Below are 25,080 nucleotides of genomic sequence, written 5' to 3' on the forward strand. Positions count from 1 at the left end.
GTATTTCCATAGGAATTTTAAGATGCGCTTTCTAGTTTCACCAAAAACATCCATCAAGGATTATGACAGGGACTGCAGTGAATCAGTAGTATGATTAGATCTTAGGAAGGTGTTATGGAGGTTAGAACCATTATGTCATGTAGAAAGAATGTTACAGATTCATATAGTCCCACAGATTGATTAAATTTAAGGTATTTTAGGGGCTGGCACTGTGGCATAGTGGGTAAAGCCTCCGTCTGCAGTGCCATCAACCCATATGGGCTTTGGTTTGAGTTCCAGCTGCTCTACTTCAGATCCAGTTCTCTGCTATGGCCTAGGAAAGCAGTAGATGATGGCCCAAGTCATTGGGCCCCTGCATCCACGTGGGAGACATGGAAGAAGCTCCTGGCTCCCAGCTTCGGATCAGCCCAGCTCTGGCAGTTGTGGCCATTTGGGGAGTGAACCAGTGGATGGAAGACCTCTCTCTGTCTCTGCTTCTGCTTCTGCCTCTCTGTAAGTCTGCCTTTTAAATAAATAAATGTTTTTTTTTTAAAAAATTTAAGATATTTTAGAAATCTTAGCAACCACCTTCTCCAGCCTTATCATTTTACAGATAAAGAAATATTATGTATAGGGTCTTTTATAATCTTCAGGTTTTTAAAAAAATGTCATTAAGGCTCACAGTAACTACGCAAAAGGCAAGATATTGCCTCTTCTCCTTTTACTGAAAAGGTAGTGAAGATACATAAGAATTATAAATGACTTGTCAAGGTCATATATACTCAGTATCCTAAAAATTAGTAATATTGATTGGAGAGGGATTTAAATTGTCCAGAGAAAAAAGTATTTTCAAAACCATCAAATACAATATCTCTATTATAAGTAATTTGTAGGCTAATTAGTAATCAATTTAGCTATTCATTAAATCTTTTTCCAATGATATGATATTATAGAAAATATTTGGATAACTCAATCCTTGTACCTGAAATAAATTAAATAGCATTTACATAGAAAAAAAAATCAGGACTCAAATTTCTGCTCATTAACTCACTTTCTTAGATTTCAGTATATAATATTGATCATGCTTTTTTTTTTTACTATCAATGACACTGTCTCACAAACTATGCCCTTTGAAAAACAAACTGATTTGATCTTTTACCACTATTCCTGTTTCTTAACAGTGTAATAACTATAGAAATTTATTGTATACTTGTCACTCTCCAATCATTATATTTCCTCAAAGTTTTCTTCCCCTCTTCCTTCATGATATAGGCACCCCTTGATTTATCTGGTGGTGTGGAATTGTAAAAAGCCCAAACTACTTCAAGTGATCTTAATAATCAACAGGAACTATTATGATTATTTCAGGGACTTTGACATTATTTTAAAAAATTTCTCTATATGTCAGTTATACATGTATAGAGAATTAACAAATATTAATGTTAATTTAGCGTATTTTAATTTAAAATATTAAATACAATTATAGAGTGCCTGACTTCTTTGTAAAAATTTAACCAAGAATAATTTGAGTACTGTCTCACTCCTTCTCAACATAAAACTTACAATATGGAACACACATCTTTTCCTCAACTTGACATAGAAATTGCCACATTACTCGAATCAGCTTCCAACATTTTTATCTTTGCACTTCCAATTTTGTGAAATATCTCTAAGAGATCTTTTAATATGCAGTTATGTGTACAGTGACACTTACTTTACATCTTCACCTTTTTTCGTCAGTGCCATGTGCCCCATTCATGTTGATAAGTTTGCCTTTACCAAGATTCTTAGCTACACATGTATTTTCTCTAATGGTACCACTATCTACATTCCTATGGTTACCTATTTGTACTACTCCATTTACATTAGATTCAAATCTTGCAGTGTTATTACTTTTCATTACTTGCTACACTTTTTTCCTTCTTTTTTTTTTTTTTTTTTTTTTTTTTGACAGATAGAGTTAGTGAGAGAGAGAGACAAAGAGAAAGGTCTTCCTTCCTTTGGTTCACCCCCCCAAATGGCCACTAAGGCCAGCGCTACGCCAATCTGAAGCCAGGAGCCAGGTGCTTCCTCCTGGTCTCCCATGCGGGTGCAGAGACCCAAGCACTTGGGCCATCCTCCACTGCACTCCTGGGTCACAGCAGAGAGCTGGACTGGAAGAAGAGCAAACAAGACTAGAACTGCCACCCACATGGGATGCCGGTGCTGCAGGCGGAGGATTAACCAAGTGAGCCACGGTGCCGGCCCCCATTTTTTTCCTTCTTGGCTAATTTTTTCTTTTAATTACAATTTTTGTAAAATGCCACATTGGTTTATCACTGGGAAGCAGTGACTACGTGCCTTTCTCTCAGGGCATGAACTGAGCAGATGCATGGCAATTAATACTGTTGGAATTTGAAATCTGTGAAATAACTGCTCACTACTTAAGATGCACATCTCTTTATTTACACGGCAATTTATGGACTTATATGCTAATATAATATGGTAACTGAAATTTGAGCTCTGCTATTGTGGATCAGCATTATTTAACTTAATCATGGTAACTGAAATTTGTGAAATAGAACTTGCTTGTTGAAATATAGGCCATAGGGCCAGTGCTGTGGCATAGCGGGTAAAACCGCCACCTGCAGTGCCGACATCCCATATGGGCACCAGTTCGAGTCCCAGCTCCACTTCCAATCCAGCTCCCTGCTATGGCCTGGGAAAGCAGTAAAAAGATGGCCCAAGTCCTTGGGCCCCTGCACCCATGTGGGAGACCCGGAAGGAGCTCCTGGCTCCTGGCTTCGGATCAGCACAGCTCCAGCTGTTGTGGCCAATTGGGGAGTGAACCAGTGGATGGAAGACCTCTCTTTCTCTCTGCCTCTCCTTCTCTCTTTGTGTAACTCTGGTTTTCAAATAAATAAATAAATCTTTAAAAAAAAAGAAATATAAGCCACATAGAAAAGCTCAAAATTAGCCTCTTACTTGAAGAATTGAATATAAATTAGTCAATTGAAATAATTTTTCTCTATCATTCATTATAAATTGAGAGATTATTTACTATGGTAATTTCTGTTCTATTACATACATGTTAAAGTTCATTCATTCTGTAAAAAACCATATGAACATATGTAGGAATTTTTTAAAATGAAATTTTGAATCAGTGAGTAGAATTCGAGTTTGTAACAAATGGGGTTGGATTGATAGGGTACTTATTTGGGCAAAGTATAAAGTGACTTCCTCCCTCAGAAAATCTACAAAAAATTCAGAAGGATTTAAGATATAAAGTACAAAAACACAAAAATACTGAAAGAAATATATAAATCTATTTTTATAATAGGATGTAGAAATCTTAAGTAGATCAAAAAATAAACCAACAGACTTAAAAGTCAGGCCTACAACTTTAGTCATCTCTTTCTCCCTTTTCCCTCCTGATGAATTTCCACCTTAGCGTGTGTTCCTGATCTTTCTCACCATACCTACTTCTTCCAAAATCTTTCTAATCTCAGCATATAACAACTCCATGCTTACAGTTGTTCAAGATAAAAACATCTATGATCAATTTCCAAAAGTAAAGCTGTGATATTTCTTTAATCTTTAATGTGGAATCTTTTTTTATATTTGTTACCAATTTTCCTCAGTAATAAAAGCCTTTACAGTAACTTTTAATTACCTAACTTATTTATCATGCTTTGTAATGAATTTTCTGATGTGAGCTTTGATTTTGAGGCTGGAATATAAAAAAATATAAAATATTATATATATTTTATATATATATTGTAAAATATAAAATATAAAAATTATATATATATTTTATAAAATATAAAAAATAAAAAATATAAAAAATAAGAAAACTGTGTTCCTGATCTTTCTCACCATACCTACTTCTTCCAAAATCTTTCTAATCTCAGCATATAACAACTCCATGCTTACAGTTGTTCAAGATAAAAACTTTATAGTCATCCCTGAGACTTCTATTTCTCTCATATTCTGTAAGCAAATCTTTCTGGCTTAGAAAGTACCTTCAGAAATCTTGGGACAGGCATTTGGCTTAGTGGTTAAGATGCCACATGGAACATCACATCTCATACTGGAGTTCTGGGGTTTGAGTTATGGCTCTGCTCATAATTCCAGCTTCCTGCTAATGCACACCTGGTAGGCAGCAAGTGATAGCTCAAGTAAATGGGTTCTTGCCATACATGTAGGACACCAGAATTGAGTTTATGGCTCCTGGCTTGGGCCTGGCCCAGTCCTGGCTGATGTGGACATTTGGGGAGTGAACAAACAGGTGGGACATTCTCTCTCTCTCTCTCTCTCTCTCTCTCTCTCTCTCTCTCTCTTTCTGGCTCTTTATGACTGTCTCAAATTTAAAAAAGATAAAATATGTTCACAATCTGACAATTTCTTATTACTTCTACTGCCACCACCATCATCAAGTTACCAGTATCTCTAACCTGTATTATTTAAATAGCATCATAACTGGTCTCCCTGCTTTAATCTTTGCTCATCTATGATCAATTTCCAAAAGTAAAGCTGTGATATTTCTTTAATCTTTAATGTGGAATCTTTTTTTATATTTGTTACCAATTTTCCTCAGTAATAAAAGCCTTTACAGTAACTTTTAATTACCTAATTTGATGTCCTTTAACAAATTGAGCTCATCTGCTCTTTACTTTAATTTCACTCATTCTGTTTAACCATACTGGCCTCACTTGTGTTCCTTAAATATGTCAGGTACGTTCCCCACACAGGGTCGTTGCATGACTCATTCCCTTAATACAGAGAAGTCAGTCCTCAACTGTCTTTGGAGAGACTCTCCCTTACTTCTTTCACAATGTAACTTCTCAGTGGTTCCTATTCCCAAGCATTGCTTTAATTTTTCACGAGTTTTACCACCTTCTACCCTATTTTATGCTTATTTTGTTTACTACATGAGAGGACTTCAAAAAGTACATGGAAAAATAGAATGAAGATAAGGTTACTCTTATGAAAGATACTTTGAAATCAAAATTGTTTTTCCATATGATATATTTTCCATGAATTTTTGAAGACCCCTCCTATGTCTCTTTGACTAGATAAAAGTTCTGTGCAGGCAGTGAATTTTTTTGTTTCTTGAATGTTGTATCTCCAGAACCTAAAACAATACTTGAAACATGTTAATACTCAATAGATATCTTTGAATGAATAAAAGAATGAGTATAAAATTTATTTATGTCAAAATTTTAAACTTCTACATGATAAAATGCACAGTAGACAATGATCTCAGACAAATAATTGGAGAAAGTACTTATAACATACAAAATAGACAGTGGATACATCATCCCTATATGTCATTAATGGACTTTCACAAATCACTAGGATTTATACAACCAATTCCCTCCTAAGAAAGTGTGACAAAGGGAATGAATAGACAATTTATAGAAGAGATATAAACATATAAAACCCCAATTGTAATCAGAAAAAATTCAACTAAAGGAATAATTATATACCATTTTTCACTCATTAGGTTGGTAAAGTTCAAAAAGTTCATTAAAGAGTATCATCAAAATGTTCATTCTTCTGAAAACAATTTACAGATTCAATGTGATACCAATCAAAATACCAAAGACATTCTTCTCAGATCTAGAAAAAATGATGCTGAAATTCATATGGAAACACAGGAGACCTCGGATAGCTAAATCAATCATATACAACAAAAACAAAGCCGGAGGCATCACAATACCAGATTTCAAGACATACTACAACAAAGCAGTTTTAATCAAAACAGCCTGGTACTGGTACAAAAACAGATGGATAGACTAATGGAACAGAATCAATCCAAGCACCTACAGCCAACTTATATTTGACCAAGGAGTTAAAACCAATCCCTGGATCAAGGACAGTCTCTTCAACAAATGGTGCAGGGAAAACTGAATTTCCACATGCAGGAGTATGAAGCAGGACCCCTAACTTACACCTTACATGAAAATCCACTCAAAATGGATTAAAGACTTAAACCTATTACCTGATACCATCAAATTACTAGAGAACATTAGAGAAACCCTGCAAGACATTGGCACAGGCAAAGATTTATTGGAAAAGATCCCAGAGGCACAGGCGATCAAAGCCTAAATCAACAAATGGGATGACATCCAATTGAGAAGTTTCTGTACTGCAAAAGAAACACTCAGGAAAGTGAAGAGGCAACCGATAGAATGGGAGAAATTATTTGCAAACAGTGCAATTGATAAAAGATTAATCACCAGAATATATAAAGAGGTCAAGAAACTCCACAACAACAACAACAATAACAACAAACCCAGTTAATAAATGGGCCAAGGACTTAACAGACATTTTTCAAAAGAGGAAATCCAAATAGCCAACAGATACATGAAAAAATGCTCAGGATCACTAGCTCTTGGGGAAATGCAAATTAAAACTACAACGAGGTTTCACCTCACCCCAGTTAGAATGTCATTCATACAGAAATCAACAAACAACAAATACTGGCAAGGATGTGGGGAAAAAGGTACCCTAATCCACTGTTGGTGGGAATGTAAACTGGTAAAACCATTATAGAAATCAATTTGGAGATACCTCAGAAATCTGAATATAGACCTAGCATATGACCCAGCCATCCCACTCCTGGGAATTTACCTAAGGGAAATGAGATCAGTAAGCAAAAGAGCTATCTGTACCTCCATGTTTATTGCAGCTCAATTCACAACAGCTAAGACATGGAATCAACCTAAATGCCTGTCAACTGAAGACCAGATAAAGAAATTATGGGATATGTACACCATGGACTATTACACAGCGGGGAAAAAAAAAGAAATCCAGTCATTTGCAACAAAATGGATGTATCTGGAAAACATCATAGTGAAATAAGCCAGTCCCAAAGGGATAAATACCATATGTTCTCCCTTATCTGTGATAACTAACAGAGCACCTAAAAGGAAATTTGTAGAAGTGAAATTGACATTTTGAGAAGTAATGACTTGAATAGCCCCTGTCTTGACTGTAGAGGAACAGTTTGTTGTTGTTGTTTTTCTTAATGGAGAATGGGACTGGGAATGGGAGAGGGAGGAGGAGGTGGGGTAGGAGTGGGAATAGGGGTGGGAGGGTGGGTGTGATGGGAAGAATCACTATATTCCTAAAGTTGTACTTATGAAATCTGTACTCATTAAATAAATGGTTACTTTGGGGAAAAGAGTTAATTAACACTCAATATTTTTAAATGAAAAGAAAACGGTCTTATGCTAATAATTTTCATAAGAGAATAATTATTTAATAGGAAAATTTGGCAGTAATTGTCGATATTAAAAGGCATATAAATGTTAGCTTCCTGTAATTCTACCCAGAATTTATTCTGTAGCAGCATTTACCCAAAATTCTTAAGATACGCATATGTAAGAATCATCAGTATCACATGTATCTAATTATACAATTATGGAAATGACTTTAGTACTAATAACAAGTGAAATTATGGGAAACCAACAAAAGGATACTAGATACTTATTGAAAAGAATGAGGCCTGTATTTATGAGCTGATAAAGGGAGTTTGCCAAGATTTACTAAGTGATGATAACTACATAAGAAGATGCACAGGGTGATTTTTAATGTGTAAATAAAAATATCCAAAGAAATACAAATTTGGAAGATGCAGCATCATTTCATGCATGAGCTATTTAGGAAAACTTTTTCCAAGTTGAATTGTAAAATGCTTTTTAAGATGTACTGCAGTATCAGAGATTTTGAATATAACAACAATGACTCTTAAAATCATTTAAATATAATGTAGGCATGTGTTAACAAATGTTTTCTTGAAAAGCACATTAGAAAGTGCTAAACTGATTACCCTGGGGATGACAAACTGGGGGTTTTGGGTTTGAGAACATGTAGAAAGAAGACTTCTCAATTTACATCTTTCTATTCTGGTTGTATTTTATAATCAAGTTCGTATGTTATCTATTATTTAAAAAAACTAAAAAGACAATAATTTAAATGTACTTATCCTTTCATCCAAAATTTCACATTCCAGGAATCTATCCAGTATAAATAATTATATGTGCATCCACAGATATAATATATAATGACAAAGGAAAATTTTTAAGATAAATTGAAAAAGAAAATTGTGATACAGCAAGGTATAGGATAGCACATACACCATACCCTCATATATACACTGTGTAGAAAAAAGGAGAATTCCACATACATATACATAAATGTGTAGAACAAAGGATTCAAACATAGACACCAATTATTGACAGTGAGCCTCAATAGTGAAGGGGATGGAGAAACAAGAGGATGGGTATGACGATTTTCACTATTGCTTTTTATATGCCTGAATTGTTACTTTTTAAAAAGGATTTACTTGTTTATTTGAAAAGTAGAGATGGAGGGAGAGGGAGAGGGAGAGGGAGAGGGAGAGGGAGAGGGAGAGGGAGAGGGAGAGGGAGAGGGAGAGGGAGAGGGAGAGAGAAAAGGTGAGGGAGAGGATGTTCTATTTACTGGTTCACTTTCCAAATGGCTGTGACAGCCATGTCTGGGCCAGGCTGAAGCCACAAGCCAGGAACTCCATCTTGGTCTCCCATGTGGGTGGCACACAGGTACTTGGGTAATTGTCTACTGCCTTCCCAGGCACCTTAGCAGGGAGATCAATTGGATGCTACTTGGCACTCATACCAGCATTCCGATATGGGATGCAGGTATCTCAAGTGGGGGCCTAAGCTGCTATGCCACAATACCAGTCCCTGTATTGTCATTTTTTTAAAGATTCGTTTTCATTTATTTGAATGGCACAGTTATGGGGTGGGGGTGGGGGACAGAGAGAGAGATTGGTTTCCCTATCTGCTGTTTCACTCCCCAGATGGCTGCAACAGCAGGGGCTGGGCCAGATTGAAGCCAGCAGCCTGGAACTCCATCCAGGTCTCCCACAAGGGTTCAGGAGCCCAAGGACCTGGGCCATCCTCTGCTGCCTTCCCAGGTGCATAAGCAGGGAGCTGGATCAGAAGTGGAGCAGCTAGGACTTGAACTGGCACCCACATTAGATGCTGGTGTCGCAGGCAATAGCTCCACCTTCTACACTACAATGCCAGCCCCACACTATTAGCTTTTTTTTTTTTTTTTTGACAGGCAGAGTGGACAGTGAGAGAGAGAGACAGAGAGAAAGGTCTTCCTTTGCCGTTGGTTCACCCTCCAATGGCCGCCGCTGCAGCCGGCGCACCGCGCTGATCCGATGGCAGGAGCCAGGATCCAGGTGCTTTTCCTGGTCTCCCATGGGGTGCAGGGCCCAAGCACCTGGGCCATCCTCCACTGCACTCCCGGGCCATAGCAGAGAGCTGGCCTGGAAGAGGGGCAACCGGGACAGAATCCGGCGCCCCGACCGGGACTAGAACCCGGTGTGCCGGCGCCGCAAGGTGGAGGATTAGCCTATTGAGCCACGGCGCCGGCCAACTTTTAATGAAAGTGTATATGGGAGTCAGTGCTGTGGTATAGTGGGTAAACCTGCCTCCTCCAGTGCCAGCATCCCATGTGGATACCGGTTCAAGTCCTGGCTGTTCCACTTCCAATCCAGCTCTCTGCTATGGACTGGGAAACCAGTGGAAGATGGCTCGGGTCCTTGGGCACCTGCATCTGCATGGAGACCTGGAAGAAGCTACTGGCTCCTGGCTTCAAATGGGTTCAGGTCCGGCCATTGCAGCCATCTGGGGAGTGAACCAATGGATGAAAATGGGTGGAAGACTTCTTTCTCTCTCTTTCTCTCTCTCTCTCTCTCTCTCTCTGCTTTTTCCTCTCAGCAGCTCTGCCTTTCAAATAAATAAATCTTTTTTTAAAAAAGAAAGCATATATATATATATATATTACTGGTAAAATATAACAAAAATTAAAATCCAATTCAATAAAGTTTACATAATTAAACCAGAATTAATATGCAAAAATTTCCCTTGATTATGTTTTATAATAAGTTGAGTAACCAATCAACCAATAGAAATTTCCTTTAAAATATATTTTAGAAAAATAGAATTTCCCTTACTGTGTGTATCAGTATTGCTGCAAATATAGTTTTGTCAAACTTTGCTTTTATATCTCTGTCAAACCAATTGTTAAGAATGATATATTACTATCATTTTAATGATCTGTGGTTAATTTAAAATTTTCTGAAATAAATCTTTAAAAAAAAGGGGCCAGCGCTGCGGCATAGTGGGTAAAGCTGCTGCCTGTAGTGCCCACATCCCATATGGATACCAGTTCTAGTCCCAGCTGCTCCACTTCCGATCCAGCTCTCTGCTATGGCCTGGGAAAGCAGCACAATATGGCCCAAGTCCTTGGGCCTGTGTGCCCATGTGGGAGACCCAGAAGAAGCTCCTGGCTCCTGGCTTCAGATCAGTGCAGCTCCAGCCGTTGGGGCCATCCGGGGAGTGAACCAGCAGATGGAAGACCTCTCTCTCTCTGTCTCTCTCTCAGCCTCTGACTCTGTATAACTCTGCCTTTCAAATAAATAATTAAATCTTTTAAAAAAAGTTCTGTATATGAGGAAAATGGATATCATTTAATTTTGTTATTGTTTATAACCCTTGCCTATATTCCCATTGAATTGTGGTCTTTTTACTTTTTATTTGTTGAATTGTTTATTTAGTTGAGGATATATTATCAAAGAGAGAAAGAAATAAAGAAAGGGAGGGAGGGAAGGAGGGAAAGAGAGGGGGAGGAAGTAGGGGAAGGAAAAAGGGGAAGTGGGGGAAGGGAAGTATCATTTTATTCTTAGAATTGTATCTATGAATTACATTCTTATGCCAAAGATTTATACATAAAACCTGTCCACATGAAATTATTGAGAGACATTTTGTTTCAGTTTTACACACATCCACACACACGAAATCTTAAAAATGTAATAAAGTTGAAATTCTAACTGGAGAATGGAAACCTATCTATCATCCTTTTTATGAGTAGACAGTTATGACTGCACCAAAATCCCAATTCCCTTCACCCGACAGTGTGTTGGTAAATGGTTAGCAGATTAGTTTTTCAGAGGAAAAATTACTCAGAAGTTCTGATTTATGGCATTTGTTGAATTTCTTTGTGTAAAATACTTTCATAATGGGAAACTCCAAGTTACCAATGGTTATAAATCTGTTGGAGGAACTCCTGAAGATTTAGCAATTAGTTCTTGTAATCTGGTAGAAATACATAAAACTGTATAACTTAAATAAAATATAAAAATAAATAAATAAATACATAAATTTTTCAATAAAAAAGAATGCTTCTACATTGCAGGCTGGTGTTGTGACACAGAGGGTTAGGCTGCCATTTGTGATGCTGGCATCCCATACTGGAGTGACAGTTTAAGTCCCATCTGTTCTGCTTTCAATCCAGCTTCCAGCTAATGCACCTGGGAAAGCAGTGGAGAATTGTCAAAGTGCTTGGGTCCTTGCCACCCAGGTGGGAGACAGGGACAGAATTCCAGGCTCTTGGATTTAACCTGGCCCAGCCGCCACTGTTGTGGGAATTTGGGAATTTGGGGAGTAAACCAGAATATGGAAGATTCATTCATTCTCATTCTCTCCATCTCTCACTGTCTCTCCCTCTCCCCCTTCCCCTCCTCCATTCTCTCTGTTACTCTTCCTTTCAAATAAATACATCTTAAAAAGAATATTTCTATGCTTTCATTAGCTTCTTAAGTCACTTTACTTATAAGTCTTTTCAAATTAGTTAATAAGAATATTGAGACAAAGATCAGCAACTCCATCACTAAAAAGGAAAAATTAGGAAGAAAATCAGGAGGAAAATATGCCTAATTTATTTAAACATGCTTGGAGATCAAGAAAGAAACAAAATAAAGAGATCAGAATTTTCCCCCCTTCTTTTAATGCACTGGCCACAAATGGTATGACACGTCTTCTTACAATCTAAGAGAAAAGAGAAAGAATAAACCTCTGACCTAAAATAAAACATGTCATCTATAGTTTGTCTAATAAAGAACTGGGAATGAGTGCGTTGTTAGAGAAAAATCCCATCTGGTCAGACATACACTTAGGGTATGATTACCTTCGGGCCAGGAAGACCTGGAAGACCAATGCCTGAAACACCAGGATCACCCTTTTCTCCTTTCTGTCCAGGAAATCCTGGTGAACCAGGTTGTCCAGGAACTCCAGGAGGTCCAGGGGGCCCTTCCACACCTTGTGGGCCTGTTGAAAATATAATGTATACTATTTAATAAAATATCCTTTACTCATGATGGACCTAAGATGTCTATGACCAAGCAAAAAGATAAAAAACACCACACAGAATATGAGTTATACAATAATGAGCTTCACAACCAGGATTATATAAAACCTATTTTTAACAGAAATTTAAATTAAAGGAGTACAGTTTGTTAATTCCAACTTTTTAGGTTTCTAAAGCTCTACCCTTTAATTCCCACTTCACATATTTGTGTAACAGGAGAACGTCTACCCACAGATCATGTTAGATGTTTTCTCAATTTTTCCTCAATAGTCACTTTACTGATAAAAAAGAAAACGAACTGTCATTTTCCATTAATGAGGCTAATGAGATTAATGAGGGGTCAGAGGTTTGGCCTAATAGTTAAGCCACTGGTTGGGAAGCCCACATTCCATATTAGGGTGCCTGAGTTCATGTATTGGCTCCTGATTCCAGTTTCCTTCTAATTCAAATCCTGGGAGGCAGCTAGCTGCTGGGTACTTGTCACCCATGTGGGAGACCTGGACTGAGTTCCCAGCTCCAAGATTCAGCCTGGCCCAGGCCCAACCAATGCAGCTATTTGGGAAGTGAACTAGCAAATGTGAAATCTGCTTCTAAAACAAACAAATATTTAGAAGATTTTCATCACTCACCTGGAAAACCCATATCACCTAGATTTCCTTTAAGTCCAGGGGGTCCTATAAGTCCTGGCTGCCCAGGGAGACCAGGGTTTCCCTTGGGACCTAAAAAGTTACATTGCTATTATTAAGAGAAGTAAACAATATTGCATTTGTCTGGTTTCTTAGAATGGGCAGTAATTAAAGTGCCAGCATGGGATAGGATACATTAAATATTAAATATATGATTAAAGTCCACAGCTATAATTCAGTATAAAACAGGCAAGCAGTACCTAAGAAATCTCTGTGGGAACATGTTACAATATAATCATGGTAACAGAGGTCTCCTAATATAACTTTATAAAAAAAATTACCAGGACACCTTGTCCTAAAGCAATTCTAATCACTTGAAGGCTCATTTGTTGTATGTGTACAACTACCCTACCCTTACTCTATTTTCAAGATATATCCAATATAATAAATCTGTTTTTAAAAGGTTCAGAATGGCTTACTCATGTAAAGCCTGAGTATATGAGACCAGGAAGAGGAAAGGTGATACACTGTCACAATATAGTCCTGTTACATATTAGGCCAGCAAGAGATACAGGATGATGGAGTGGTACTGGGAAGACATCTCAAACAGGCATGGCTGCTCTGTTTGCACATACTTCCTAGATGACTGGTACTTGAACTCTGTGGTGATACCTAAGTATTTTTCAAGGATTACAGTGTTATCTGAAACTTTTTTTTTCCATTTTCTCTCATACTGACTTCCAATTTGAGGGAGAAAATACAGAAGATATGAGAGAAGACAAAGAATTTCTCTTTCCAACTATGTCAAGGCAATATGGTGTGGCATTAAGAGCAAATTAGTGACCTATAAGTACATATATTGTTCTTATAAGGATAGGAACTAGCTGCTCTTTATTTCTTTAGGGGACAAACAAAAAGAATATTGTTTATGGAACAGCCGAAAAAAGTTTTAACAGAAATAAAAAAATGTTGACTGTAAGGGTAATTAATTCTGTAACAGACTACCAATAGAGGTTGGGAAATTTTCATATGTAGATGTTTTTAAAAATAAGACAGAATTAGCAACCATCTGTTTTACGTGGCTTGATTATTTATTTGTCTGAAGGGGAAACAACTGGAAAAGGTGAATTATTCAGACATGTACCAAATAATTGTCTTACTTATGTATTGCTATGTATATAATAAAAAGCAGCACCAGAGTTGGATCATACTTCTGATTCTGTATATTCACAAAAAGAAGAAATTAAATGAGCAAGGCAAGTAGCTTATAAATTTTCACTGTTGAAACTTGGGACAAATGACAACATTTTTGTCAAAAGTGAGCTCTACATTTCAGTAGCTACCCTAGCCAAATCTGAAACATCATAAAATATAAATACATAATTACTTTTCAAGGGTTCAGATCAGGCATCAATTGGTACAAAGGTTCTATCAAGCCTACCTGGTGATCCCGGTAATCCAGGCTGTCCGCTCAGTCCAGGTTTCCCTGGGTCTCCAGGCAGACCCTGGTAACCTTTTGGCCCTGAAATTCCAGGAATACCTTCCAAAGATGAGTAAAAGATACCATTAGACTGATACCAACACATGAAGTGAATTTGCCAGAACAAGCTACTTCGAACTATAAAATGAGAAAGAGAATCTGGTGATAATCTGATATAACATGAACCATTAGTGTTGGACTCCTATTATAATCCTCCAATTTTTATTTTTTTACCACTGAGAAATGCAAAATACTCAGAAACTGAGTTGTTTTCCTCTTTGAGCTTCAGTGTCTTACACTGTAAAATGAAGAAATTGTGACTGATGATCTTCAGGCCCTTTCTTAGATTCTATGATTATCTTTAGTAACCTTCACAGTAGAGCCCAAGTATACTTTACTGCCCCTATTATCCTGGAAGCATAATTGGAAGAGAAAACAAGATTTGCAAGGGGAAAGACAAGAAAGACATCTCAATTAACCTTTGTACACAGACAGCAATCTGAACAGCTATTCATGCACCAAGTTATCTTCACAGGAATTACAGAAACCAGGTGAGAGACAACAGTGCTTTGCTGTAATATGATGATAAGGAAAGTCACAATGAATAAAGTAGGAAGGAAACATTTGCTTGCTACACCTCTCTCAGAGCTCCAAGGAGCACAGCATGAAAGAGACGTCTCTTGCTGGAAGTAGGAAAAAGGAACTGAATCCCAGTGTCTGCCAAGCCTGTGATTGGCAAGTATGTGATAAAATTCAGAGTCAGACAAAATCTCATGGCCTCTAGTCCCAGGCTGAGACCTGAAGACTGAGTACTGGGACCCTACATAGCCAGGTAGCCTCTGCTACCCCTTTCCCAACCACTGGCACAAAGCTGAGCAAGTCAACAACCACTACAGAGTAAGGCAGAAGAGAGAGCTTAGGACCTTGCTTTGGAGCTCATGTCTGGACTGGAGACAGTGAGGAACCACAGGACTGTATTGGGACTCTGTGCCATGCTGACAAGACTAACTACTGACAAGGTCCTACTAGTCATAACCCACAGGCAATATTTGTAAATAGAGCTTCTGGCCTGCTTTGATGCCAAGTGAAGTTCTGTGCCCACAGTTGATCAGTCTTAAACCCAAATCAGCAACTCCAAAGGCTTGTAGGAGTGGCATTGGGCAATAAGTCCACTTGACTAATAGGCAGACCATAGCTTGGTGTATTTTGATTCTACCCTCAGGCTGCACTGGTCTCTGTGGGTTCTGCGTGTCATCTATCATGGTGTTAGTAGCAAAAGGTTCAGGTATCCAGGCCTACCCAAACCTCAGGAAGAGGCTTATAAGGCATTGTCTACCCTTTTTAAGGAATTTCCACAGATCATTCTTAACAAAAATCAACTATTGATTGGGGATATATTTGAGCTTAGGCAATACTGTAAAACTGAAACAATGCAAAGATACTAAAAACAGACCTGCAGCAAACTTTGATTTAGAGTACTATCTAGTGATGAAGTAGTACAAGTGTCCACACACTGAAAGAAAATAAACAGACTGCTTATAATTTCTGGTACAGCCGTAAAAAAAGTCAAAGTATTATTAACTAGTCTTAACATCACAGTTTAACATCATTCAACAAAAAACATCAAGTAATTCCAGGGAACCCTGACCTCACCTAAGGAACAAATTAAGGTACCAGAAACCAACCACCTAGGAACTGAAATTTCAAAATGCTCAGATCGAGATTTCGAAATAGCAGCTTCAAGGAAATTCAATGAACTTCAACTGAACACAGAAAAATTATTTGATACTCTAACAGAGCAACTTTGCAGAGAGATGACAGTAATTAAAATAAATCAAGAAAAACTGGTAAACTGAAAAGTACACTAAACAAAATTTAAAATGAGATGGAAGGTATTAACAACAGAATAGATCAAACAGGAAAATCAGTGAGTTCCAAGATAGGTTAATTGAAAATACACAACTGGAGGAGAAAAAGAATCAAGGGAAATGAAGAAAGCTTAGAGAACTTTGGAACTTCACAAAAAGAGCAAATATCCAAGTAATTTGGATTCAAGTGGGATGTGAGAATGCCAAAGGTGTTGAAACCATATTCAAAGAGATAATAACAGAAAACTTCCCAAACCTAGAGACATATATGACTATTCGGGTGCAGAGAGCTTAAAGATCACTGGTCAGATTCAATCCAAACAATTCTACCCAAGACATATTTACTTATTTATTTAAAGATTTTATTTATTTGAGAGGTAGGTAGAGTTATAGACAGTGACAGGGAGAGACAGAGAGGTCTTCCATCCACTGGTTCACTCCCCAAATGGCTGCAATGGCTACAATGGCTGGAGCTGGGTCGATCTGAAGACAGGAGCCAGGAGCCTCTTACGGGTCTCCCATGTGGGTGCAGGGGCCCAAAGCAGTCATTTCACATTCTAATGCTTTCTCAGGCCATGAGCAGAGAGCTGGATCAGAAGAGGAGCAGCCAGGACTAGAACCAGAACCCATATGGGATGCTGGTGTCACAGGTGGAGGATTAACCTACTGCGCCACAGTGCCAGCCCTGCCCAAGACATATTATAATCAACCTCTTCAAGGTTAAAGATAAAAAGATTCTCAAAGTTCCTAGAGAAAACAAATCAGGCAAATTGAGACCCACATATGTGTTTAAAGGGGTCCCAATTTGCCTGATGGTCTCAGAAGAAACCTTTATAGGGCAGGAAGCCATGAGCTGAGACTTTCACAGAACTGAAGGGAAAAAAGCTGCCAGTTAAGAATATTCTACCTTGCAAAGTTATTCTTCGGATATGAGTGTGAGATAAAAGCAATATCAGACAAACAAAGCTGAGAGAATTGATAACCACTATACCTGACTAACATGAAATGCTAGAGGGGATTCTTCAAACTTAAACAAGAAGAAAACATTAACACAGAACTCACTGGTAAGAATAGCTGAAAAAAACAAATTCAGAATGTTATAAAACTATAAACATGGTGTATAAACCATTCATATCATAGTGTGAATATTAAAAGACAATAAAATGGTAGCTATATCAAAATGTTAACACATAGACCATATTCAAAATGACTTGTTATAATCAACAGAAGTGTTTTGTATAACCCATCATAACCACAATCCAAAAATCAATAGTGGATATATAAAAAATAAGGAAGACATACAAAAAAAGTACTGGAGAAAATTCCTTGACTAAAAGCAAGATTGCAAGAGAAGGAGAAAGGAAAGGAAAAGAAAAGAAAAAGAAAAAAATAAGGAATTAGTTAAACCAGAAAAACAGAATCAAACTGGAAGTAGTAAGAACTTACTTATCAATAATTACCTTAAATGTAAATGGATTGTATTCTCCAATTAAAAGACACAGAGTGACAGAATGGATTAAAAAATGAGACACAATTCTATGCTTCTTGGAAGAAACTCTCTTCACCTCTAAGGACATAGGCAGACTAAGAGTAAAAGGATAAGATATTCCATGCAAATGGAACCCAAAGAAAATCAGAAGTAGCCAGACTTCCACCAGTTGAAATAATTTTAAATCAAAAGCAGTAAAAAGACACAAGGAAGGTCACTATATAATGATAAAGGTTCAGTCCAGCAACAGGAAACAACAATTGCAAACGTGTGCAGTCAATATTGGAGCACCCAAATATATAAAGCAAGTATTAATAGACCTACAGGGAGAGATAGACTCCAATGCAATAATAGCAGCAGGCTGTAACACTCAATTTTCAGAAAAACATCATCCAGACAGAAAATCAACAAAGACATGGCAGAATTAAATTTCACCCTAGATCAATTGGACCTAACAGGTATAAACAGAACATTCAATCTAATGGTTGTGGAACACACATTCCTAACAACACATGGAACATTCCCCAGGAGAGATCTTAGGTCACATAATAGTCTAGACAACTTTTTAAAAGTAAGATTAATATCTTGTCACAGTGCAATAAAACTAAAAATCAACAATAAAAACTTTGAAAACTATGTAAATAAATGGAAACCAAACGACTTATTCCTGAACAGCCAATGGATCAAGGAAGAATATAATGAAGAATTGAAAATTTTCTTGAGGCGATATGGGATACAAGAGCAATACTAAGGGGAAATTTACAGCAACTAATGTCTGCATCAAAAAAGCACAATGATCTCTGATAAACAACTTAGCACTGTATCTTAAGAAATTATAAAATAACAAGAACAAATATATCTCAAATTAGTAGAAGGAAAAAATGATAAAACTCAGAGAACAAATAATGACCTAAAGTTAAAAAAAAAAGTCAATGAATCAGAGCTGATTCTTTGAAAAGAGAAAAACATTGACAAACCCTTAGCTAGATCAAGAAATAATAGAGAAGGTATAAGTACATAAAATCAGAGATGAAAAGAGAGACATTATGACTGACACTACAGAAATACAAAGAAGTGTTAGATATTACTGCATATAATTATTTGGCAACAAATTTAATAAATTAGAAGAAATGGATAAATTCCTGAACACATATATCGTAATTGAATCATGAAGAAATAGATTAACTGAACAGAATAATAATGAGTAATGAGATTGAATCAGTAACAAAAAGTCTTCCATCAAAGAAAATCCCAGGACTAGATAATTTCAATGCAGAAGTCTAGCAAGCATTTAAGACAGAAATAACATAAATTCTTCCAAAACAACATAAAATGAAAGAATTCTTCCAAACTCATTCTATGTGGCTAGTATTACCTTGAAACCAAAAAGAACACAAACAAAAAGAAAGCCATACACGAAATAAACTTGATAAACAAAAAAGTAAAAATTCTCAGCAAAATACTTGCAAACTAAATCCAACAGTACATACAAATGATTATTCACCATGATCTAGTGAGATTTATCCCAGGGATTAAGGATAGTTTACTGTATGAAAATCAATAAACATGATACATCACATCAACAGAAAGAAGGATAAAAATCATATGATCATCTCAAAAAGACATTTGGATAAAATTCACCATGTTTTCATGATAACAACTCTGAAAAAATGGGCAGAGATGATATGTACCCCAACATGGTAAAGCCCATTTATAACAAGCCAACAGTAAGCATCATACTGAATGGGGGAAAGCTGAAAGTTTTCTCTTTAAGATCTGGAACAAGGCAAGGATGTCCAATTCTACCATTTTTATTCAATATACTATCAGAGGTCCTGGTCTGAGCAATAAAGCAAGAGAAAGATAGAAATGACATCCATCAGAAAGGGGGAAGACAAATTGTACTCGTTTGCAGATGACATGATTTTACGTATAGAATATCCGAAGATTCCACCAAAAAAAAAATACCTGTTAGAAGTAGTAAAAAATTCAGCAAAATTTCAGGATACAAAGTCAATGTGTAAACAAACAGGAAAACCTATCAGAAATGGATAGATTCCTGGACACATGCAACCTACCTAAATTGAACCATGAAGACATCGAAAACCTAAATAGACCCATAACTGAAACAGAAATTGAAACAGTAATAAAGGCCCTCCCAACAAAGAAAAGCCCAGGACCAGATGGATTCACTGCTGAATTCTACCAGACATTTAAAAAAGAACTAATCCCATTTCTTCTCAAACTATTCAGAACAATCGAAGAAGAGGGAATCCTCCCAAATTCTTTCTATGAAGCCAGCATCACCTTAATCCCTAAGCCAGAGAAAGATGCAGCACTGAAAGAAAATTACAGACCAATATCCCTGATGAACATAGATGCAAAAATCCTCAATAAAATTCTGGCCAACAGAATACAACAACACATCAGGAAAATCATCCACCCAGACCAAGTGGGATTCATCCCTGGTATGCAGGGATGGTTCAACATTCGCAAATCAATCAATGTGATTCACCACATTAACAGACTGCAGAAGAAAAACCATATGATTATCTCAATTGATGCAGAGAAAGCATTTGATAAAATTCAACACCCTTTCATGATGAAAACTCTAAGCAAATTGGGTATAGAAGGAACATTCCTCAATATAATCAAAGCAATTTATAAAAAACCCACAGCCAGCATCCTATTGAATGGGGAAAAGTTGGAAGCATTTCCACTGAAATCTGGCACCAGGCAGGGATGCCCACTCTCACCACTGCTATTTAACATAGTTCTGGAAGTTTTAGCCAGAGCCATCAGACAAGAAAAAGAAATCAAAGGAATACAAATCAAGAAGGAAGAAGTCAAACTATCCCTCTTTGCAGACGATATGATTCTGTACTTAGAGGATCCAAAGAACTCTACTAAGAGACTATTGGAACTCATAGAGGAGTTTGGCAAAGTGGCAGGATATAAAATCAATGCACAAAAATCAACAGCCTTTGTATACACAAGTAATGCCATGACTGAGAAAGAACTGCTAAGATCAATCCCATTCACAATAGCTACAAAAACAATCAAATACCTTGGAATAAACTTAACCAAGGACGTTAAAGATCTCTACGATGAAAATTACAAAACCTTAAAGAAAGAAATAGAAGAGGATACCAAAAAATGGAAAAATCTTCCATGCTCATGGATTGGAAGAATCAACATCATCAAAATGTCCATTCTCCCAAAAGCAATTTATAGATTCAATGCAATCCCAATCAAGATACCAAAGACATTCTTCGCAGATCTAGAAAAAATGATGCTGAAATTCATATGGAGGCACAAGAGACCTCGAATAGCTAAAGCAATCTTGTACAACAAAAACAAAGCCGGAGGCATCACAATACCAGATTTCAGGACATACTACAGGGCAGTTGTAATCAAAACAGCATGGTACTGGTACAGAAACAGATGGATAGACCAATGGAACAGAATTGAAACACCAGAAATCAATCCAAACATCTACAGCCAACTTATATTTGATCAAGGATCTAAAACTAATTCCTGGAGCAAGGACAGTCTATTCAATAAATGGTGCTGGGAAAATTGGATTTCCACGTGCAGAAGCATGAAGCAAGACCCCTACCTTACACCTTACACAAAAATCCACTCAACGTGGATTAAAGACCTAAATCTACGTCCTGACACCATTAAGTTATTAGAGAACATTGGAGAAACCCTTCAAGATATTGGCACAGGCAAAGAATTTCTGGAAAAGACCCGGGAGGCACAGACAGTCAAAGCCAAAATCAACTATTGGGATTGCATCAAATTGAGAAGTTTCTGTACTGCAAAAGAAACAGTCAGGAGAGTGAAGAGACAACCAACAGAATGGGAAAAAATATTTGCAAACTATGCAACAGATAAAGGGTTAATAACCAGAATCTACAAAGAGATCAAGAAACTCCACAAAAACAAAACCAACAACCCACTTAAGAGATGGGCCAAGGACTTCAATAGACATTTTTCAAAAGAGGAAATCCAAATGGCCAACAGGCACATGAAAAAATGTTCAAGGTCACTAGCAATCAGGGAAATGCAAATCAAAAGCACAATGAGGTTTCACCTCACCCCGGTTAGAATGGCTCACATACAGAAATCTACCAACAACAGATGCTGGCGAGGATGTGGGGAAAAAGGGACACTAACCCACTGTTGGTGGGAATGCAAACTGGTCAAGCCACTATGGAAATCAGTCTGGAGATTCCTCAGAAACCTGAATATAACCCTACCGTTCGACCCAGCCATCCCACTCCTTGGAATTTACCCAAAGGAGTTTAAATTGATAAAGAAAAAAGCGGTCTGCACCCTAATGTTTATTGCAGCACAATTCACAATAGCCAAGACCTGGAACCAACCTAAATGCCCATCAATGGTAGACTGGATAAAGAAATTATGGGATATGTATTCTTTAGAATACTATACCGCAGTAAGAAACAACGAAATCCAGTCATTTGCAACAAAATGGAGGAATCTGGAACACATCATGCTGAGTGAAGTAAGCCAGTCCCAAAGGGACAAATACCATATGTTCTCCCTGATCGGTGACAACTGACTGAACACCAAAAAGGAAACCTCCTGAAGTGAAATGGACACTATGAGAAATGGTGACTTGATCAGCATAGCCCTGACTGCTAATGGACAACTTAATACATTATCCCTCATAGTATTTTTTTTTTGTCTGTTCTACTTAATATGACTGGTTTAATTCTGTAATTATCACACAGTTATTCTTAAGTGTTGAAAATTAACTGAAATGTGATCCCTGTTAAACATAAAAGTGGGAATAAGAGAGGGAAGAGATGTATAATTTGGGGCATGCTCGGGCTGACTTGCCCCAATTGGTAGAGTTGGAAACATACTAGGGGATTCCAATTCAATCCCATCAAGGTGGCATGTGCCAATGCCATCTCACTATTCCAAGTGATCAATTTCAGTTCACAATTGATCATAATGAAAGGACTAAGAGTCAAAGGGAGCACATAAACAAGTCTAGTATCTGCTAACACTAACCGATAGAATAAATAAAGGGGAGAGTGATCCAACATGGGAAGTGAGATACTCAGCAGACTCATAGAATGGCGGATGTCCTGAATAGCACTCTGGCCTCAGAATCAGCCCTAAAGGCACTCGGATCTGGCTGAAAAGCCCATGAGAGTATTTCAGGCATGGAAAGCCAAGACACTCTGGCAAAAAGATCTCTGTGAGTGAGATCCCAGTGGAAAGAACAGGTCTTCAAAGAGGGAGGTGCCTTTCTCTGAAGGGAGGAGAGAACCTCCACTTTGACTATGACCTTGTCTAAACAAGATAAGAGTCGGAGAACTCAAGGGGCTTCCATAGCCTTGGAAACTCATGACTGGTGCATAGGGAGATTACTGATGCCATAAACAGGAGTGTCAATTTGTAAAGTCAACAACAGGAGTCACTGTGCACTTACTCCTCATGTAGGATCTCTGTCCTTAATGTGCTGTACACTGAGGCTTAATGCTATAACGAGTACTCAAACAGTATATTTCACTTTGTGTTTCTATGGGGGTGCAAACTGTTGAAATCTTTACTTAATGTACACTAAACTGATCTTCTGTTAAAAAAAAAAAAAAGAAACTATCAATTCCCAACTTGACTCTCACTGGGATTAAACATGACAATAGGTCTGATCTGATTTCATCATCATTTAAAAAAAAATCATCTATTATTTTTCACTTTATGTTTCTGTGTGGGAACAAACTGTTGAAATCCTTACTTAAGGTATACTAAGCTGATCTTCTGTATACTAAGATAATCGAAAATGAATCTTGATGTGAATGGAAGGGGAGAGGGAGTGGGAAAGGGGAGGGTGGTGGGTGGGAGGGACGGTATGGGGGGGAAAGCCATTGTAACCCATGAGACGTACTTTGGAAATTTATATTCATTAAATAAAAGATAAAAAAAAACATAAAGATAACAACCACAAAAAAAAAAAAACAAAGTCAATGTGTAAAAATCAGTAGCATTAACATACATCAATAGTGAATTAACTGAAAAAGAAATCAAGAAAGAAGTTCACTTCCAATAGCTTAAAAATTAAAAATAAAATTAACCAAAGAGTTAAATATCTTTACAATGACTTTAAGTCAACTGATTATTGAAAAGGACAAAACAAAATAGAAAGATATCCCTATTCATAGACTGAAAGAATCAATATTGTTAAAATGTTCATAGTATCCAAAGAGATTCACAGGTTCAATGCAATCCCTATCAAAGCATCGATGACATTTCTTTTTTTTAAGATTTATTTTATTTATTTGAAAGACAGAGTTAGAGAGAGAGGTAGAGACAGAGAGAGAGGTCTTCCATCCGCTGGTTCACTCCCCAGATGGACGCAATGGCTAGAGCTGCGCTGATCCAAAGCCAGGAGCCAGGAGCCTCCTCCGGGTCTCCCAAATGGGTGCAGGGGCCCAAGGACTTGGGCCATTTTCTACTGCTTTCCCAGGCCATAGCAGAGGGCTGGATGGAAGAGGAGCAGCTGGGACTAGAACCGGTGCCCATATGGGATGCCAGTGCTTCAGGCCAGGGCTTTAACCCACTGCACCACAGCACTGGCCCCATCAATGACATTTCTCACAGAACTAGAAAACCAATAAAAAAAATTTGTATGGAAACACAATAAACCCTGAATAGCCAAAGAAATCTTGAGCTAAAGAACAAAGCAGGAGGCATTCCATTACCTGACTTTAAAATATATTACATTGCTGCAGTAATTAAAACAGAATGGTATTGACACAAAAATAGACACATAGGGGCTGCCACTGTGGCACAGCGGGTTAAAGCCCTGGCCTGAAGTGCTGGCATCCCATATGGGCGCCAGTTCTAGTCCCAACTGCTCCTCTTCAGATCCAGCTCTCTGCTATGGCCTGAGAAAGCAGAAGATGGCCCAAGTCCTTGGGCCCCTGCACCCACATGGGAGACCCAGAAGAAGCTCCTGGCTCCTGGCTTCAGATCAGCGCAGCTCTGGCTGTTGCAGCCATCTGGGGAGTGAACCAGCAGATGGAAGTCCTCTCTGTCTCTACCTCTCTCTGTAACTCTGTCTTTCAATAAATAAAATAAATCTTTTAAAAAAATAGACACATAGACCAATGGAACAAAATAGAGATCTCAAAAGTATATCTAGATAGCCACAGCTAACTGAACTTTGACATAGGTGCTAAAAACATGCATTGGAAAAAGAGCAATCCTTTCAATAAACAGTACTTAGGAAAACTGTATTTCCACATACAGAAGAGTAAAGCTAGATGTGTCACCTATCTCACAGCATGTACGAAATCCAACTAAAAATAGATTAAAGATCTAAACATAAGATCTGAAACTTTAAAACTATTGAATAAAACAAGGGAGACACCTCAGGTCATGGGAATGGGCAAAAATTTTTTGGATAGGACC

General features: G+C 37.6%; 1 protein-coding gene across 2 annotated transcripts in view; it reads right to left on the reverse strand.

The window, feature by feature from the left end:
* COL4A5 (collagen type IV alpha 5 chain) overlaps positions 1-25,080 on the reverse strand; it is a 259,685-nt gene that overhangs the window by 57,913 nt on the left and 176,692 nt on the right. For both annotated transcript variants that reach the window (XM_002720176.6, XM_089324139.1), the window contains exons 34-36: positions 14,233-14,331; positions 12,795-12,884; positions 11,986-12,125 (exon numbers count right to left, since the gene is read on the reverse strand). In XM_002720176.6, the coding sequence (XP_002720222.4) occupies positions 11,986-12,125; positions 12,795-12,884; positions 14,233-14,331 (329 nt within the window). The remainder of the gene's footprint in view (positions 1-11,985; positions 12,126-12,794; positions 12,885-14,232; positions 14,332-25,080) is intronic.

The sequence above is a fragment of the Oryctolagus cuniculus genome, chromosome X (genome assembly GCF_051225735.1).
Source record: "Oryctolagus cuniculus isolate XC-2025 breed Fujian yellow rabbit chromosome X, ASM5122573v1, whole genome shotgun sequence".
NCBI lineage: Eukaryota > Metazoa > Chordata > Mammalia > Lagomorpha > Leporidae > Oryctolagus > Oryctolagus cuniculus.